The sequence below is a fragment of the Erpetoichthys calabaricus genome, chromosome 1, assembly GCF_900747795.2.
Source record: "Erpetoichthys calabaricus chromosome 1, fErpCal1.3, whole genome shotgun sequence".
NCBI classification, from domain to species: Eukaryota; Metazoa; Chordata; class Cladistia; order Polypteriformes; family Polypteridae; genus Erpetoichthys; species Erpetoichthys calabaricus.
In genome coordinates, this window is record NC_041394.2 from 157,734,983 (window position 1) to 157,751,971 (window position 16,989).

At 41.1% G+C, this 16,989-nt stretch overlaps 1 protein-coding gene across 1 annotated transcript in view; it reads left to right on the forward strand.

The window, feature by feature from the left end:
• Positions 1 to 12,989: 12,989 nt before the first annotated feature.
• Positions 12,990 to 16,989, forward strand: part of rassf3 (Ras association domain family member 3) — a 162,495-nt gene continuing 158,495 nt past the window's right edge. Inside the window, exon 1 of the mRNA XM_028792515.2 lies at positions 12,990 to 13,415. Within this exon, the coding sequence (XP_028648348.1) occupies positions 13,070 to 13,415 (346 nt within the window). The 5' untranslated portion in view covers positions 12,990 to 13,069. The remainder of the gene's footprint in view (positions 13,416 to 16,989) is intronic.

The following is a 16,989-nucleotide window of genomic DNA, read 5'->3' on the forward strand; positions in this document are numbered from 1 at the left end:
AATCGGCATTGGATGGACCGAAACATAATGTCCCAGAGGTGTTCTATTGGATATAGGTCAGGCGAGCATGGGGGCCAGTCAGTGGTTTCAATTTCTTCGTCCTCCAGGAACTGCCTGCATACTCTCACCAAATGAGGTCTGGCAATGTCGTGCACCAGGAGGAACCCAGGAAGCACTGCACCAGCATAAGGTCTGACAATGGGTCCAAATATTTCATCCTGATACCTAATGGCAGTCAAGGTGCCGTTGACTAGCCTGTAGAGGTCTGTGTGTCCCTCCATGGATATGCTTCTCCAGACCATCACTGACCCACCACCAAACCGATCAAGCTGAACGATGTTACAGGCAGCATAATGTTCTCCACGGCTTCTCCAGACCCTTTCACATCTGTCACATGTGCTCAGGGTGAACCTGCTCTCATCTGTGAAAAGCACAGGGCGCCAGTGGTGGACCTGCCAATTCTGGTATTCTATGGCAAATACCAATCGAGCTCCATGATAACAGGCAGTGAGCACAGGGCCCACTAGAGGATGTCAGGCCCTCAGGCCACACTCATGAAGTCTGTTTCTGATTGTTTGGTCAGAGACATTCACACCAGTGGCCTGCTGGAGGTCATTTTGTAGGGCTCTGGCAGTGCTCATCCTGTTCCTCCTTGCCCAAAGGAGCAGATACCGGTCCTGCTGATGGGTTAAGGACCTTCTACGGCCCTGTCCAGGTCTCCTAAAGTAACTGCCTGTCTCCTGAAAGCTCCTCCATGCCCTTGAGACCGTGCCGGGAGACACAGCAAACCTTCTGGCAATGGCACATATTGATGTGCCATCATGGAGAAGTTGGACTACCTTTACAACCCCTGTAGGGTCCAGGTATCGTCTCATGCTACCAGCAGTGACACTGACCATAGCCAAATGCAAAACTAGTGAAAAACCAGTCAGAAAAGATGAGGAGGGAAAAATGTCAGCGGCCTCCACCTGTTAAACCATTCCTGTTTTGGTTGTTGTCTTATTGTTGCCCCTCTAGTGCACCTTTTGTTAATTTCATTAACACCAAAGCAACTGAAACTTATTTAACAACTCCCTCTGCTACTTAACTGACCAGATCAATATCCCAGAAGTTTCATTGACTTGATGCTATACCCTGATTAAAAAGTGTTCCTTTAATTTTTTGAGCAGTATATATATAGATGGGTGAATAATTTCAGGAAGAGTGCAAAAAGTGTTGGGGTGCAAATGGGGCCACCCCTTTTAATTCTCCAATTGCACAAATCAAAATCAGTGCTCAAAGGCACAAGATAGCTTTGGCTTGAGAGCAGGTCTATCATGTAGTGCTCCATGTTTCCACCAAGTCCGGGTCCAAATGAGACGCCAACATCAGTGAGCATGAGACCTTTATAGCCCTGCAACTGGTAGGGGCAGGGTTATTTTCCATCAAGGGGCATCTCAACAGAGGAGGAGAAAAAAGATGAGGCTGTTAGCAACAGCACCCCCTCTTGTGCCAACGGGGTATTGCATACCTGTGGTGAGACAGGAGCGTGCTCCTCTGATGCACATGTGTGACACGGCCCCCCTCAGCCCAACACCCAAGAGGCAGGCGGACCTGGCCAAGAGGTCATGGGTCCAGAGGGCTTCAGCGCTGACATGGAGAGCACCCTTAAGATGCAGAAGTGTGAACTTATATGGCTGACGACTCAGGAACCAAAAGGTGACTGCGGGGTTGGAGTCTTTCAAAGTATACAGCCACCGAAGAGGAGCGTGGTCTGTTAGAAGTGTGAACTCACGCCCCAGGAGGAAGAACCGGAGCTGTGTGATGACCCACTTGATTGTGAGGGTCTCCCGTTCAATCGCTGCATACTTGGTTTATTAGATTCCAACTCAGGTAAATGATGGGGTGTTCAGTCCAGCTAAGCCAAGAAAACCTTGCATTTGCCTGTTTGTCTGTGACCGGGTCCAGTCTCGAATGACTGCAACTTTTGACTATTGCGGTTTGACCTGTCCTCTACCCACTTACATAGTCCAGGTATCTGGCTTCAGTTACACTGAAACAGCATTTTTTTGGATTGATCTTTATACCAGCATCATGTATGATGCAGAGGACAGCCAAGATGTGTTGCAGATGCTTCTCCCTGGTGCTGGTATAGATGACTATGTGATCCAGACAGTCAGCACTGTAGACATTGATAGGCTGGAGCAATCTGTACACCAGACCGTGGAAAGTTGCATGGGCCCCATGTAGCCCAAAGCATATGACGCAATACTGCTAATGGCCAATACGGGTGCTAAATTTGTTTTTCTCTTTTGCGGACTCAGTAAGAGGGATTTGCAAACAGCCTTTAGTACCAGGTGCTACCTAGATGGTCATTACAAAAATACCAAGCTCTGTTGGGTCTTGGAACTAAAACAATCAGACTGGACCACAGACTATGGTTTTCTTTGATAACACTTATGTCCAGCATTCACCATATCTCAAACTCTACCTTCACCTTCTTAGCCTCAAGTAAGCAGTACAGGCACTCACAGCCTATGACCCCTAGTTCAATAACGATGTTGTAAGAAATCAGGGAGGTCCGGCCTGGTTTTGCGCCTACTACACCCACAGAGGGAATTGCAGCACCCAATATTCGTTTCTTTGCCAGGGATTGAGCATTTCCCCATAGTAGGCTGGGCAATGTTTTGATAATGGGCATGCCAAAGCTTCAGAAGACTGACATAGTAGACACATTCTTTCGGGCACCAGTGTGGTTGGTATATTGAATAATTTACCAGTCCCTTACTTTCATGAACCTAATAGGGTCCTTGCCAATGGGCTAGGAGCTTTAGAATGTGATGTGGGGATGGGACCATTACACTGTCCCCAAGACAAAACTTATGAACTCTGTTATATAATTGGGCCTGGGTTCACTGTGCCTCTTCAAGATGTTCCCTAATGAGGGGTCATAGTTTAGAGATGCCGTCACATAACTCCACAATATACTCAATGGCGTTTTGGGAGAATGGCATTTCTTCCTCCTCCCAGCCTTCATGAATTATGTCGAGGAGTCCCCTGGGCTGTCTCCCAAAGAGTAACTCAAAAAGGGAAAAGCCAGTAGATGCCTGAGGAGCCTCTTGGAAGGCAAACAAGACAAGGGGAAAGAGTTTTTTCCAATCCCCCCAGTCTGTCCATACTACTCTCCTAAACATTTGTTTAAGTGTTTGGATGAATCATTCTACAAGGCCTTCTGTCTGTGGATGATAGACGGTTGTCCTGAAGTGAGAAATGTGGAGCAGTTTGGCAACCTCCCTGAAGGTGGAGGGCGTGAAGGGTGTCCCTTGATCCAAAAGGATTTCTTTAGAGATGCAGATACACAAAAAGACCATTACCAGTTCCTGGGCAATAATCTTAGAAGTAGCTGTCTGTACGAGGAGTTACTGTACTTGTGAGCCCTAGTTGATGGTTTGAGGGGGCTTACAATATCCCATCCTGATCCTCTCAAGCTGTATATTAACAATAGTAAGGGGTAATCGTGATTGGGTTAACTAGCAATCCAGGGAGGACCTGAAATAACTGCACACCTTTTTGTGCACACCTGGTCAATAAAAATGTGCAGTTATCCGTTCAAACGTTTTTTCCGCTCCTCAGTGAGCGCTCATTAAGTGAATGTAGACTAAGTCACACACCTCACAGCAGTAGGGCCGCAGGACAAGGAATTGGCCCCGCGTCTCACCCTGGGATTTCATCACCCAGTATAAGAGATCATTTTCCAACATCAAATGAGGCATGGGTGCCATTGTGTCTCTGGTGGGTTGTCCATTGATGGCAGCTATGATATTCCAGGCAAACTTAACACTAGAATTACCATAGCCTACAAAAAAACATGTAAACCCGGCCCACCTTAAATCCCTTCGCATCTCTCCGTCAGTGTCTTTTGTCTTGTAAATGTGTCAGTCAAGACAAGCAGCAAGCAGCCTCCTATTCCATCAACCCCCCCCCCCCTACCCCCCCGCTGCAGAACAGGCACAAAGTTCTCCCAGCTCAAGCCTTGATTATCTGGGAGTCAGGTACCTAGAGTTGTATTAGGAAATAATAGATCGTTATTTGGAACACATGCATTTCATGTGTGTTCCATTTCTACAACAATCTATGTAAACACATCATTAAAACAGAAAAGTTTTTCATATTTTAGTAATAAATGACAAAATGTAGACATAAACTGTACAATGTGTGAAGCCTGAAGTCCAAAGATCAAATAAACACTTTCACAAAAGGTACAAGGATAATACAACAGTTTCCGTGGCGCAGCAGTAAGAATTGCTGATTTGTAATCAAGAGTCCTCCGGTCCAATCCTGACTGCCCCGTAAATTTTTGAGTAGTGAGCTGCGCTTATTGTTAATATTATACAATAAAAACATACATTTGATTTGTGTCCGTAACAGCAGGTGTAAATTTATAGTACTTGTAAAAGTTAGTTTTTTTCGCTTTTATTCTCTCAGTCACGATCACGATACATACTAGCTCCTCGCCCCCCCCCCCCGATCTGACACTGTTAGTTTTTATTTGAAACTGGGAAAAACTATAGATGTGAGTGGTGTTTTGAGACAATGGAACTAGAAATTCTCTGATCTGGAAGGATAAAACCTGACACACAAACGCTGGTGAATCTGCCTTCCTGATATCTCATTGTCACTTGAATTTTTTTTTAATTCAGTTTTATTTGAGTGTTCTTGCTCACGCTGAATTAGTATGCACCTTATGGTCCATGATGTCAAAGCCACACTGACAAAAAACAGAGACATAGGTATATATGATATTTGGAATAATTCATTTTATGACCTGTATAGCACATTTCGGAAAACATTGCGGCACGAATGCAACATTATTCATATTATTCATATTCATTCGCATACCATCTTGCGGTTGTACTCAGTGACCGTGTTTTTTTTTCCCCAATCTTGCCCAATCTCCACTTTTTGGTGCAAGGTGGTGTTTCTTTTGTACTCTAGGACAAAGTAAAGAATAGTACAGAGAGATCAGTTCTGCGCTATATACAATCATCAGATTCAAATATTAACAGTTCCCACACACCCAAGGACCATTCTTCCTACATTTATGACATATGTACCTGTTGCAATGTACACAATCTCGCTATGCTGTGGTTTCTATTACTGTACATTGAAGGAGCACCTGACACTGACTGAGTCTGCTTTTCTGGGGGAAGTGGCTGTCTTGGAACAGAAGCTTATCGATGTTGCATCCTCTTTTTCTTTTTCCATTGCCTTTTCTAGTAAGAAGCAATGACAAAGTTCCTCTGCAAGGTGAGCCATGAACACTCTTCTTTTCTCAGTGGCCCCCATGCATGCCTTGCACAGTACATGTGTGTTGATCGCCGGCAGGTCAAGCATTTTGTAGCACAAACAACCAGCCACCTGCATGTTCCTCCTTGCATTGAATAAGCTCACGCCTTCTGGTGCATGATCTCAACGCATCACCGGGGGAAAAAAGAAAGAGACAAATATATGTGACATTTTGAAGAAATCATCTTATGACCTGAACAGTACCAATCAGAAAACATCATTGCACTAATGCAATATTATTTGAAAACGAACAGCATCAGATCGGGTGTAAATTTATGGTACTTGTAAAAGTTAGCTTTTTTTTCAGTTTTATTCTGTCAGTCACGTTCACGCTCTACCCCCAAACCCTTCCTGATCTGAACCTAACTCATCACGCCAATATGAGAGTATTTTAAAATAACCCTAAAATAACCCTAACGGACATGGGCAGCAAATGTAACAATGCTAATAGCCATGAAATGTATTGTCTATTTTTCATTAAGATTATTGCTTTTATATTTTGATCAATATGTTAATAGGCTCCAGCTTTTCTTGGTAGACTAGAAAGGAAAGCGCTACAGTGATGAAGCTGACTTAAACAGTTATTTTTTCAACAATGATGAAAATGTGCCATGTTTTTCTTAAAAGAAAAAAGAACATACTTTTCTGTAATCAGTTGTATATTGCATTTTAGGCACTGTTATATGAAATTCACGTTGTAAAGTGTGGCATGTATGCATGTTGTGTAAATATGAAAAGTGACAGAGTATTAGAGAGAGCGAGAAAGAGGTGTGAGACTGGCAGAACAGAATTAAAGAGGAAACACAGAAGAAGCATATGGACTAACAGCTATATATAATTATAAGATCAAGCATTTGTAAACTACTGAGAGCAAGACAAGCTCAGCTTCCAAGAAGCTGCAACTGGTGCAACTACCTGATAGTGACGTTGAATCTGACACTCCAGAAAAAACAGGCATGAAGAATCACTACATGAAGACTTATATTGTGATGCTACTGTCAAAGAAAAATTTTGATGAATATTGAATGTTTAGAAAAAAGTTTAAAAAAATCAGTAGAATTCATAATAAATGAAGTAAAGGAAGGAATTGAGGAAGAAACTTAAATTAATGAACAAAAAAGGAACTGAAATGCATTAATTCTTGGAGCTTTTATTGATTAAGAGCACATATTGACAATATGTTTGTATCCTTTGAACTACTTGACTCATATATAATCTTTTGTTAAAACATTACATTTACTACACACAACTTACACATGTTGCTGAAAGAAACAAGGCCAACTTCCATTAACTTCAAAATCTACTAAGGAAATGATATTTTTTTATAAAGACACAGGTTGTATCTCCAAACAATTCCATTATCTTCAAGAGTGTACAACTCAAGAGAATCTGAGACATTGTTAAAAACAGTGCCTTCCAATGAGATTTACAAACCAAGAATGGAAGTCACCTTCTGATAGATTACATTCTGCTCAATCTTGGCAATATAAACCTACTAACAATTTTAAAACAGCACACAACTCTCTTAACTCTAGGTCCTTAGGTCAAGCTCCTAATTGTGAGCTATGTCATCAGGCACGAGGTCAGATATTTTAGAAACGTGACCAGGCAGTTTTAGCTTCAGCATAATCTCTATTATCCACAAACAGAAGACTGACCTAAAACTGAAGCCAAGAAGTACTCCTTTACTTAAAGAGGTATGGAAATAAACAACAAACTAGTGAGTGATGTACTTGAAGCAGAAACTTTTAGAGCCTTTAAGACATTTCTGGATGAATCACTGAGACATTTTAGCTATTAGCTAAATAAATGACTCTGAGGGACTGAATGGTCTCCTTACAGTTGTCAAATTTTTTATATTCTTTTGTAGCAGAGACAGTGGTGGTCTTTTCAGCAGCTGAACAAGAAATAGTACTTGATGTATGCTAAGAAAAAAAAATAAATGTGTACCACTTATAAGAAAGCAAGAGAGACTGCATGGCAATCTATAGGAGACCAATGCCTGTGTACACTATAGTTCTGACTTTGTGCATTACATAATTAAATAGTAATAACATTATTTAAATTTTAAAATTTTCCTTTGAATTGTCCAACTTTAAAACACTTAAAGCAATTAATTATTCAGTAGCAATGTAAAGCATAGTTGTCAGCAAGTGAAAATTATATAAAAGAATATACTGTACTACAGAATGTACATTTACTGTATATACAAGCATATACAGTATCATGAATTTAGCAACCAAAAAGAAAGTTGCAACTCCTGTCACTGGTGTAATGAAGGTGTTTGCTCTCATCAGAATGTCTAATTACACAATATGTCTGGTAGTACCACTGTAAACCTTCATTATACTTAGATTCACTAACAAAATAAATAAACAGATACATTGATGCAAACCATTTAAGCAATGTTCAGTCATTTTCTGCAAAAAAATTGACTTTTCAAAATATGGCTTCAACTAATTGAATATAAAGTTGATTTTTGAAAATCTTTTGTCAACAGGAAATGCCAAGAGGTCTGAGCTATCTTTTCTATCTTGTATTAACAAATCCGAGTTCTCTCATTCGGCAGATTTTCCAAGAATGGGCACACCATGGATGATGTTGAAAGCAAACTGACTTTTATGCATGTAACCACAAATATCTGTATGAAAATTATCAGTATGAGTACCAAAGCATACTTGCCAATGTTCATCTTCGTCTTCTTGTTTCGGCTGATCCTGTTATAGGTTCCCACAGCGGATCATCTTTTTCCATATCTTCCTGTCCTCTGCATCTTACTCTGTCACACCCACCACCTGCATGTCCCTTCCCACCACATCCATAAACCTCCTCTTAGGCCTTCCTCTTTTCTTCTTGCCTGGCAGCTCTATCCCTAGCATCTCTCCTCTGCACATGTCCACACCAACATACGTCCAAACTGTAAATCCTGAGCTGACCCTCTAATGCACTTGTCCCTAATTCTGTCCATCATTGTTACATCCAATGCAAATCTTAACATTTTTAACTCTGCCACCTCCCGCTCTGTCTCCTGTTTTTTCTTTAGTGTCACCATCTCCAACTCATATAACATAGCTGGTCTCACTATTGTATTGTAGACCTTCCCTTTCACTCTTGCTGGTACAAGTCTGTCACAAATTACTCCTGACACTTTTCTCCACCCACTCTACCCTGACTTCACTCTTTTCTTCACCTCTCTTCCACACTCCCCATTACTCTGTACTGTTGATCCCAAGTATTTAAATTCATCCACTTTCACCAACTCTAATCCCTGCATCCTCACCATTCCTCTGACCTTCCTCGCATTCACACACATGTATTCAGTCTTGTTCCTACCGACCTTCAATCCACTCCTCTCTAGAGCATATCTCCACCTCTCCAGGGTCTCCCCAACCTGCTGTCTAATCTCCTCTGTCAACCTGTCTATCACCATTGCAAATAAGAAAAGGCTCAGAGCCGATCCCTGATGTAATCCCACCTTAACCTTAAATGCATCTTTCACTCCTACTGCAGCCCTCACCACTGTTACACTTTCCTCTTACATATTCTGTACCACTCTTACATACTATTCTGCCACAACCAACTTCCTCATACAATACCACAACCCCCCTCTAGGCACCCTATCATATGCTTTCTCTAGGTACAAAAAGATACAATGCAATTCCTTTTGGCCTTCTCTTTACTTCTCCATCTCAGAGCAAACAACAAATCTGTAGTGCTCTTTCCCAGCATGAAAGCATACTGCTGCTCACTAATCATCATCTCCCCTCTTAAACTAGCTTAAACTACTCTTTCCCATAACTTCATGCTGTGTCTGATCAATTTTATACCTCTGTAGTTACTACAGTTCTGCACATCACCCTTATTCTTAAAAATTGGTACCAGTACACCTCCTTCTCCACTCTTCAGGCATCCTCTCACTTTCCAAGATTGCATTAAAAAAACAGGTTAAAAACTCCACTGTCATCTCTCCTAAACATCTGCCTGCTTTCACAGGGATGTCATCTGGACCAACGGCCTTTCCATTCTTCATCCTCTTCATAGCCGTCCTTGCTTCCCCCTTGCTAATCTACTGCACTTCCCGGTTCACTATCTCCACATCATTCAACCTTCTCTCTCTCTCATTCTCCTCATTCATCAACCTCTCAAAGTATTCTTTCCATCTGCTCAATACACTTTTCTTACTTGTGAGAATATAAAGAGGGCAAATGTAATTAATTATTGAGGTGGGCAACTGAATCTATTTAATGTTACTCTTTAATATCATACAATATACAAATATTGACATGTTTTATGTGAAAAATGACAATGGCCTTTCTTTCTAATAATTTTTGTATTGATGGTTTAAAAGATCTACATAGTATGTGAGCACCCCTTTTAATGAGATTTTAAGGAAATGAGCACAACATGGTTAATTCTAAAATGACTTGTGTGGGCCTAAGTGAATAAATTTTGTAAGGCTTTTACTAAAACAGAAGGCATGTTAAGGCAGCAGATTTAACACGGATGCAAAAATTCAGATACAACCCATTCCTGAGTGGACACTAATGTGAATGATTGAACTGCAGCTCTACCAATACTTTGGTTGGAACTGTACTTCATCTGATAGCAAAGGTGTAAATCATAGTTGTGCTGACACCTCTGCCGACCTCATTCAGACAAAAAGACATCCAGATGGACATACATTAGGCTTGTAACCACATACTGAACTCTGACTGGATGTAATGGACTAAATAATGCACCTGTAAGGAGGGACATGCTCAGTAACTGGAAGGGACTTTGTTCCAAACATCAGAGGTTACAGCTTAATTCAAATCTAGCTACATTCATCTCTATTGTCTCTTGGGGGAGCTGAAAGCTGATGAGATGCTCTCTTTGGGGTGAGAAGCCACCCACTCTCTGAGGAGCAAAAAGCTCAAGAACCTTCTTTGGCATGGAAGCTACTCTCCATAGAACCATGTAGCTGGATGTTCTGAAATATTTCTAATATCTATTCATCCATTTGTATAGTTGGAATCCTTGATATCATTCTGGGTTCGAAGGTCACAATAAGAGCTCCTGTAATTTACAATAATGGACCTGTCAAAAGTAGCCTCAAGCACAATATAAGAAGTAGCCTTACTCTATATATGGCACCAGTATTAGTGCTCAGGTCAGGCATAAAGTAGATACTGTTTACATATCTCAGAAATGATATATTGAAGTGAGTGGTGATTATTGAATAAAAGTAATCAGAGAAAACCAATTACTAATATTTCTATCGTAAGAAATTTTAGTTCTAATACATGTGTTTCATGCCTAATTCCAAGATCAAAAAGATTCAATATTGTTTTCTGTACAACTTCCTATAAAGTGATATTTAGATTGGAATGGAAAAAAGTTACCAAAAAGTAAGTATATAGTAAACAACTTTGCTGAATTAAGCATGATTAATTAGCCTTCCCTGACCAGTGGGGAGAAGCCGGAGCCTACCACAATAATGAGCACAATACATCAATCTTAGAAAGGAGGCCAGGTAATTTAAAGCACACACACGTTCATTCCAGTATACTTTAGACTTTTGTGTCACTGCATGGTTTAATCACAAGTCCCCAACTTAAACATGTAAGATAGTAGTACTATCTTCTGCATTTTAAAGTGACACTGTATCCCAATGGCTTTCAAATTGGCCCTGAAGTAATTGTTTCATTTCAGTATTCAGTGCTCTCCACATTTCTATATAGTTAAGGGAGCAGACTCCATAAAAAGTGTTAACGAAAAGAGCAAAGGAAATGTAAGTATTTAAAACACAGTTCACTAAACACAGACAACATTCTTTTGGCATCAGTAGCTCAGAGCAATTTGAAACTGTAGCTACCCAATAGAAAAAAATATTCCTACTATTGATTTACAAAGGATCAAAAAAAAGTGAACATAATTCACTTTATAAAGTGAATTAAACTACAAAATAAAAACTACAAACATTATGGCCATACATAACAAAATACTATGTGCAACATTGTATTCAAGTTCCCCTTTCTTTGTTATATAATGAACTACAAAAAGCACCTAGATTTTAAATCCTTAAAGGACACCCAGTCCTTAAAAAAAAAAAAAAACTCCTTTCACAGCAACTAAAAAGCAATCCAAAACCAGTTAATCCCTAAATACTAACCCCAAGTTGTCCAGCAACAATGATCCAATTCCTTTTACAAATGTTTGTTTATATTCTGGAGTAAGTAGTTCAATCATTCCCTTACTTTACCCTTATATGATAAATTAACAAAAGATAAAGTTTAACTTTTCAAGGGGTTTTCCTGTTGTTATCATATTAAAAACCACAATATTGGCTACCAATAACAACCGCAAAACACCTATTCAACACCTATACAACATAAAATGACAGCTATAAAATATTTTCAAAAAACAAAGACACAAACAAAGTAAGTGTGTGTGTGTGTGTGTGTATATATATGTCTGTCTAATCACAGAAGTAGTCTAGCATCCACTATTCAATGCTATATATGATTACATACAGAACACTAACACAGGCACCTTGTCCTGTCCTCAATAAAATCACCTGTGTTTCCACTTACTGATAAAAAAAGCTGGCAAGCCAGCTGTGCCACAACTAGTTTCCTGCTTCAGGGCTACATTCAGATCAAGAAATGCATCATCAGTAATCATTGCTCTGTGTTAAAGGTTGAGAAACATTAGTAAATAACACCCAATCCCATCAATGCTAATAAGGCTGATGTATATTAAGAATATTGCTTTGCATTAGTGATCACAGTCCCAGCTGATTTACTTCAATCAACAGACTAGGCACAACATTTATGGCACTCGTCCCTGAGTGGGTTTTCTCCTGGGTTTCTGGTATCCTCGTACATTCTAATTGTATCTAGTATTTGACTCTAAATTAGTCTTGTATGACTGTTTGTAGTTTTATGCATTAGTGTGCTATGTGATGGACTGGAATCATGTCCCATTCAAGTTTGTACCCAGTCTCTCTGGGATAGATTCTGGTTTCTTGTAATGGAAGAAGTGACTAAAAAAAGTAAAAGCTGGAAAATTCAATAAAATGGCCCAGTTTTCTTCACAAATTAATCTACTGGATAGGGGGGCATGTAGAATGGAGGGAGCATCTTGCTCAAAAGTCTAAGACTGTAGTGTCAAATAACACCCATTTCGTTATGTACTATACTCTGCCATAAAAATTTGGACTGGATAGTGTTTTGTTACCTGTCCTATGAAACTTACTGAACAAACAGGACGTAACCTAACGTTACTCGATTATGTTTACCTCTTTTGTAAGTTGCTTTGGATAAAAGTGTCCTGCCAAGCAAATAAATGTAAATGAGACTGCAGGGATTACTAAATTGCCAGTCGTGCGAAGACACGTAATGAATGATGTCCGAAGATCTGAAGACAACAGCAGACCCCAAAGCGAAGGTTAAGGATTTGTGAGTTCAGTGGTTAAATTGTGCAGTTCTTTTTACATCGTTTCTATTTTACTTTAAATCTGAATTGCAAAAGTAAGCTTAAAATAGGCCAGCGGTTCAGCGCTGTGAAACTCTACCTGCCGCCCACCTGTTTCGGCACTCTTGTCACAGTGCTTACTTCCTGCTTTTTTACGCGCGTTATTACTGCTCAATTACTTTTTGGAGAAAAAAAAAGTTGCAAAGCCGGCACTCAAACCAGCTCTACCTGTGCGATGTTGGCATGCGAGGAGGACGCGAAGGAAGTTAAATAACCGCTGCTGCTTCGCATGGCGGCGGCAGTTAAAAACATGCCCAAATCTGCCACCCGGCAACAAAAGAGCCCCATGAAAGCGCTGAAGCCTGCCGCCCGAGAGCTCTTTGGATTCGGCAAAGGAGTTAAAAAAGAACCTCAAAGCGAACCGCCTGCCGCAGCCATCGAGGGTACACCTGCACATCGGGGCAGAAAGAAAGGATTCCGGGCGCCAGACGTGAGGACCATATTCGTGAGTGCTGAGAAAGACCCTCGCGTTCGCCTGGAGAGTGGAGAAGGTCACTGCTTCACCCGTGGGGCAGAGCAGCAGTGGTGTGACGTGTGCTGTCAGCTCATTGTTACGCAGTCTCTGAGGTGCACAGGTACGTGTGGCCTGGGAAGGGAATGTCCTGCACCAACTTGTAGGATTTAAGTCTAAGCTAAATTCACCTCAGTATACATGCATGCGTTTACGAGTCTGTATAGAATCATTATACAAACATGCATACTGTACATATATATATAGTATATATACAGTGATGAATGCATATTATACACTGTATATATCTCAATGTAGTATTACAATTGTTACAAAAAAATCTCATTAACCTAACATTTATTTACATCTTATTTTTTGTTTTCCACTCATTATCAGTTTTACTGTACTGACATATACAAGCCAGTAACGAATGCTAAGAAGCAAATTATATTATACGTATATAATTTTATTTAAAGGCGTATATGATTCTGCTCTAAGTCGAATATATAGGCTGATTAAAATAACTGGAATACATTTTTCTATTATCGTGACGCAAATCGGTGGGCGGTTACTTAATTTTTGGATGTTAAATTATTAGACTGGCCTACCCCAACCACAAATACTAACCTTAAAGTTAGTGGGGGTGGAGCATATAGGCCCCTTTTGATGCCTAATCTTAAAAACGATAATACGATTTGCGTCACGATAATAGAAAAGTACCATCCATAATAGAAAAGTAATATACCATCCACCATACACAAACACAGCATCCACCATCAATTTAAGTTACACTGCCTGACCAATAGCGACACCAGTCCTGGATCGCTCGGAGTGCAAGGCAGGGACATTACAGGACACGCTATTTCATCTCAGAGACAATTGTATTACCTGCAGTGTTTCATTCTGGGCAAAATCCGTCCCCAGCACTGCATTTAAACGTTCACTTTTTAAGTGTTGACATTATATGAATGAGATCATAGTTATTACGTACAGTGAATACGTTTAACCGATAGTTCAAAGCGATTGTCCTGCACACCCAGCGACACTGAGCTGATTTAAGTACTACAGGTTTTCTAATGGATGGATGGAGTATGCCGTGCAGTAAAATAGAGTGAGGTGTTTATGTGCGAAATGCAGGTAATGCAATTCGATCAACGATATTCGAATTAAAGTATGTCAAAATGAGATAATATAATCATAAATATTATTCGCTATTTGTGATTTTGGCGCTTTTCTTATGCAGCACATTTTGAAGGACATGGTATAAAATAAAGGATGATTTGTCTGTTAAAAAATGAGCAGCTAAATTTGTTTAACCTTTAAAACTGCATGCCCACATTCCTGTTTAAGATATTATTTGTGCGCAGTTGAGACGTTTTCGACCTGTGTGTGTATGTTTGCATCCCATATACCAACACGTGTGCGCTTAGAATGATTGGCAGCTCCTTGTGTGTAAATTAAAAAGGAATGTCCTGCGATTCCGGCTCCCTGCCCAGTGTTGTTGTTTATTTTCCCCTCTATATGACACTATCATAATGCAGGAATATCAGATTTAGAAGGGTCACAGTGGCTGCATGTTTTTGTTGTAGGCACTTAATTAGTAACAAATTACTCCTGCTAATTGTAAAGACGGTGTTTGTCATAGTTTCAGCTGACCTGCTTTTTAAGATTCAGAAACCTTAATTATTTTTTCCCATAACCAGCAGGCAATAAAACACAAAGAAAACGATCCATGACCAGTTAACTTGGGGATCTCCGACTCATTTCCTAGAGGACCACCATTTTCGCCACAGCTGATGTCTTAATTAGAAGACAATTCTTGTTTTAATCGAACCTGTTATTCAATTTTTTGACTTCTTAAGCGCGGTACACAAAGTGTGAAGGTAGGTCGCAGACCGTACCTCAAAGCAAGCGCGCGGTGAGTGACCGAAACACATTTGTACTTATTGCGGCTCGTTCGATCGGCGTGCTTGCAGTCGCCTAGTCAATAAGTGACAGTGTCTGGTCAGTGTTGCATAGCAAATAAGGTCACAGCCGAGGACGTGAGACCGTGCTGATGAAAGATGAGTTGTGCCTGCTATTACTGACTTCAAGAGGAAGGAAACGAGAATGTGGAGTGTCATATCAATTGAGCTAAAGGAAGGGCAAGGGTAATAGTCTTGTGAGTGGGAGACTTGCATGATAAGCACATGCATTTCAAATGTGCATGTCTGCCTTGCATTTTGATGATCAGTTGCGTCATATTCAACCCCTAGTTGTTCATCATTCTGGCACCCACGTAACCAGCCTCTCTTTGAAATTCACCATTTTGGCCCACCGCGCATGTGTAGTTATAAAGATTTTAATTGACTCCACAGACGGGCCCTTCTCAAAAATTTGCACACAAACACAAACCAATTTGAACGGTGAGTGAGGAACATGAGTGAGGAGGGCCCTGCCCGGCACCCCACTCCTGATGTCACACTTCCACCTCTCCTTGGCCCGCAGCCTCTGTCTCGGATTAGCACGAATAAATCACTTCTGCAAGCAAACTATGATACTTAGCGCGATGAAAGATGCCACAAAATCAATCGAAATGTTCAGGCAAATTATAGAAAAAAAACAATCTAAATCCGTTAAGTAGTTCTCTCGTGAAAAGACATATAGACAGACAGAAATTGGATTTTATATATATATATTGTGGCGGACGGCCAGATCCCATGCCAGGTCGCCCCTTCAACGTGTATTCACGGGGAGCAGCCCTGGACGGTGCAGTACCTCCCCCTGGACTCTGGATGGCCGCCCCCCTGGGTTGGAGCAGTGCCTCAGTCTCTAGCAGGGCTTCATGGGAGATGGAGTTCTCCACAGCCCTGTTGGGGTCTGGGGTGGCCGCCAGGGGGCGCAGCATGAGTCCCTGAGCCCAGCTGGACTAATCTTCAGCCGCACCTGGGAGTGCAACCGGAAACAGGTGATCAAGTACCTGGAGTACTTCCAGGTGGGCCATAAAAGGAGCCAACAACCACCGCTCAAACAGTGGAAGGAGGACAAAGCTGTGGAGGAGTGGTTTGTGAAAGAGAAAGGAGTATTGTGTGTCTTGTGCTTGGGACTGTGTTGTGGCTGGAGGGATTACGGGGAAAATGTGCCCTCCAGCTGAAGAAAATAAGTTTCTTTTATTTTACGAGTGCCTCCCGTGTCAAATCTGTGTCGGGTCAGGCACTATATAGCATCTTCTTACTATATATATATATATATATATATATATATATAGTTACAAACTCCACACAGAGCTATAGCACGGTTTGGGGCAGCCACCTGTATAATTGGTATCATGGCTGCAATGTCGTAAAAATGAATAGAGCACTGATGTGCACAAAACCGAGTCCAAAATAGAACTGAGGGAATAGGGAAAAGGTGGAGGCTTTCAAAGGGGAAGACAGGAAGTGAGGTCAAAGGGGTCGGGCTCATGAGGGTCTTCAACCATAGGCTCTAGCCCAGACGTGACATCACAGGGGCCGGAGCCGGCAAGGTCTTCTTCCATAGGCTTGGTCCCGGAAATGACGTCAAGAGGACCAGGTGGAATCTCCCGTGACTGGTCTGCAGGAAAGGGAGAAAAAGAGTCAGTGCAATCTGTCACATCCTGGTTTGAATCGGAATTGCACTTACTGAAGCCCTTTAGCTGCCTCCCATGCACATGTGTGTGACAAGATATATATAAAACA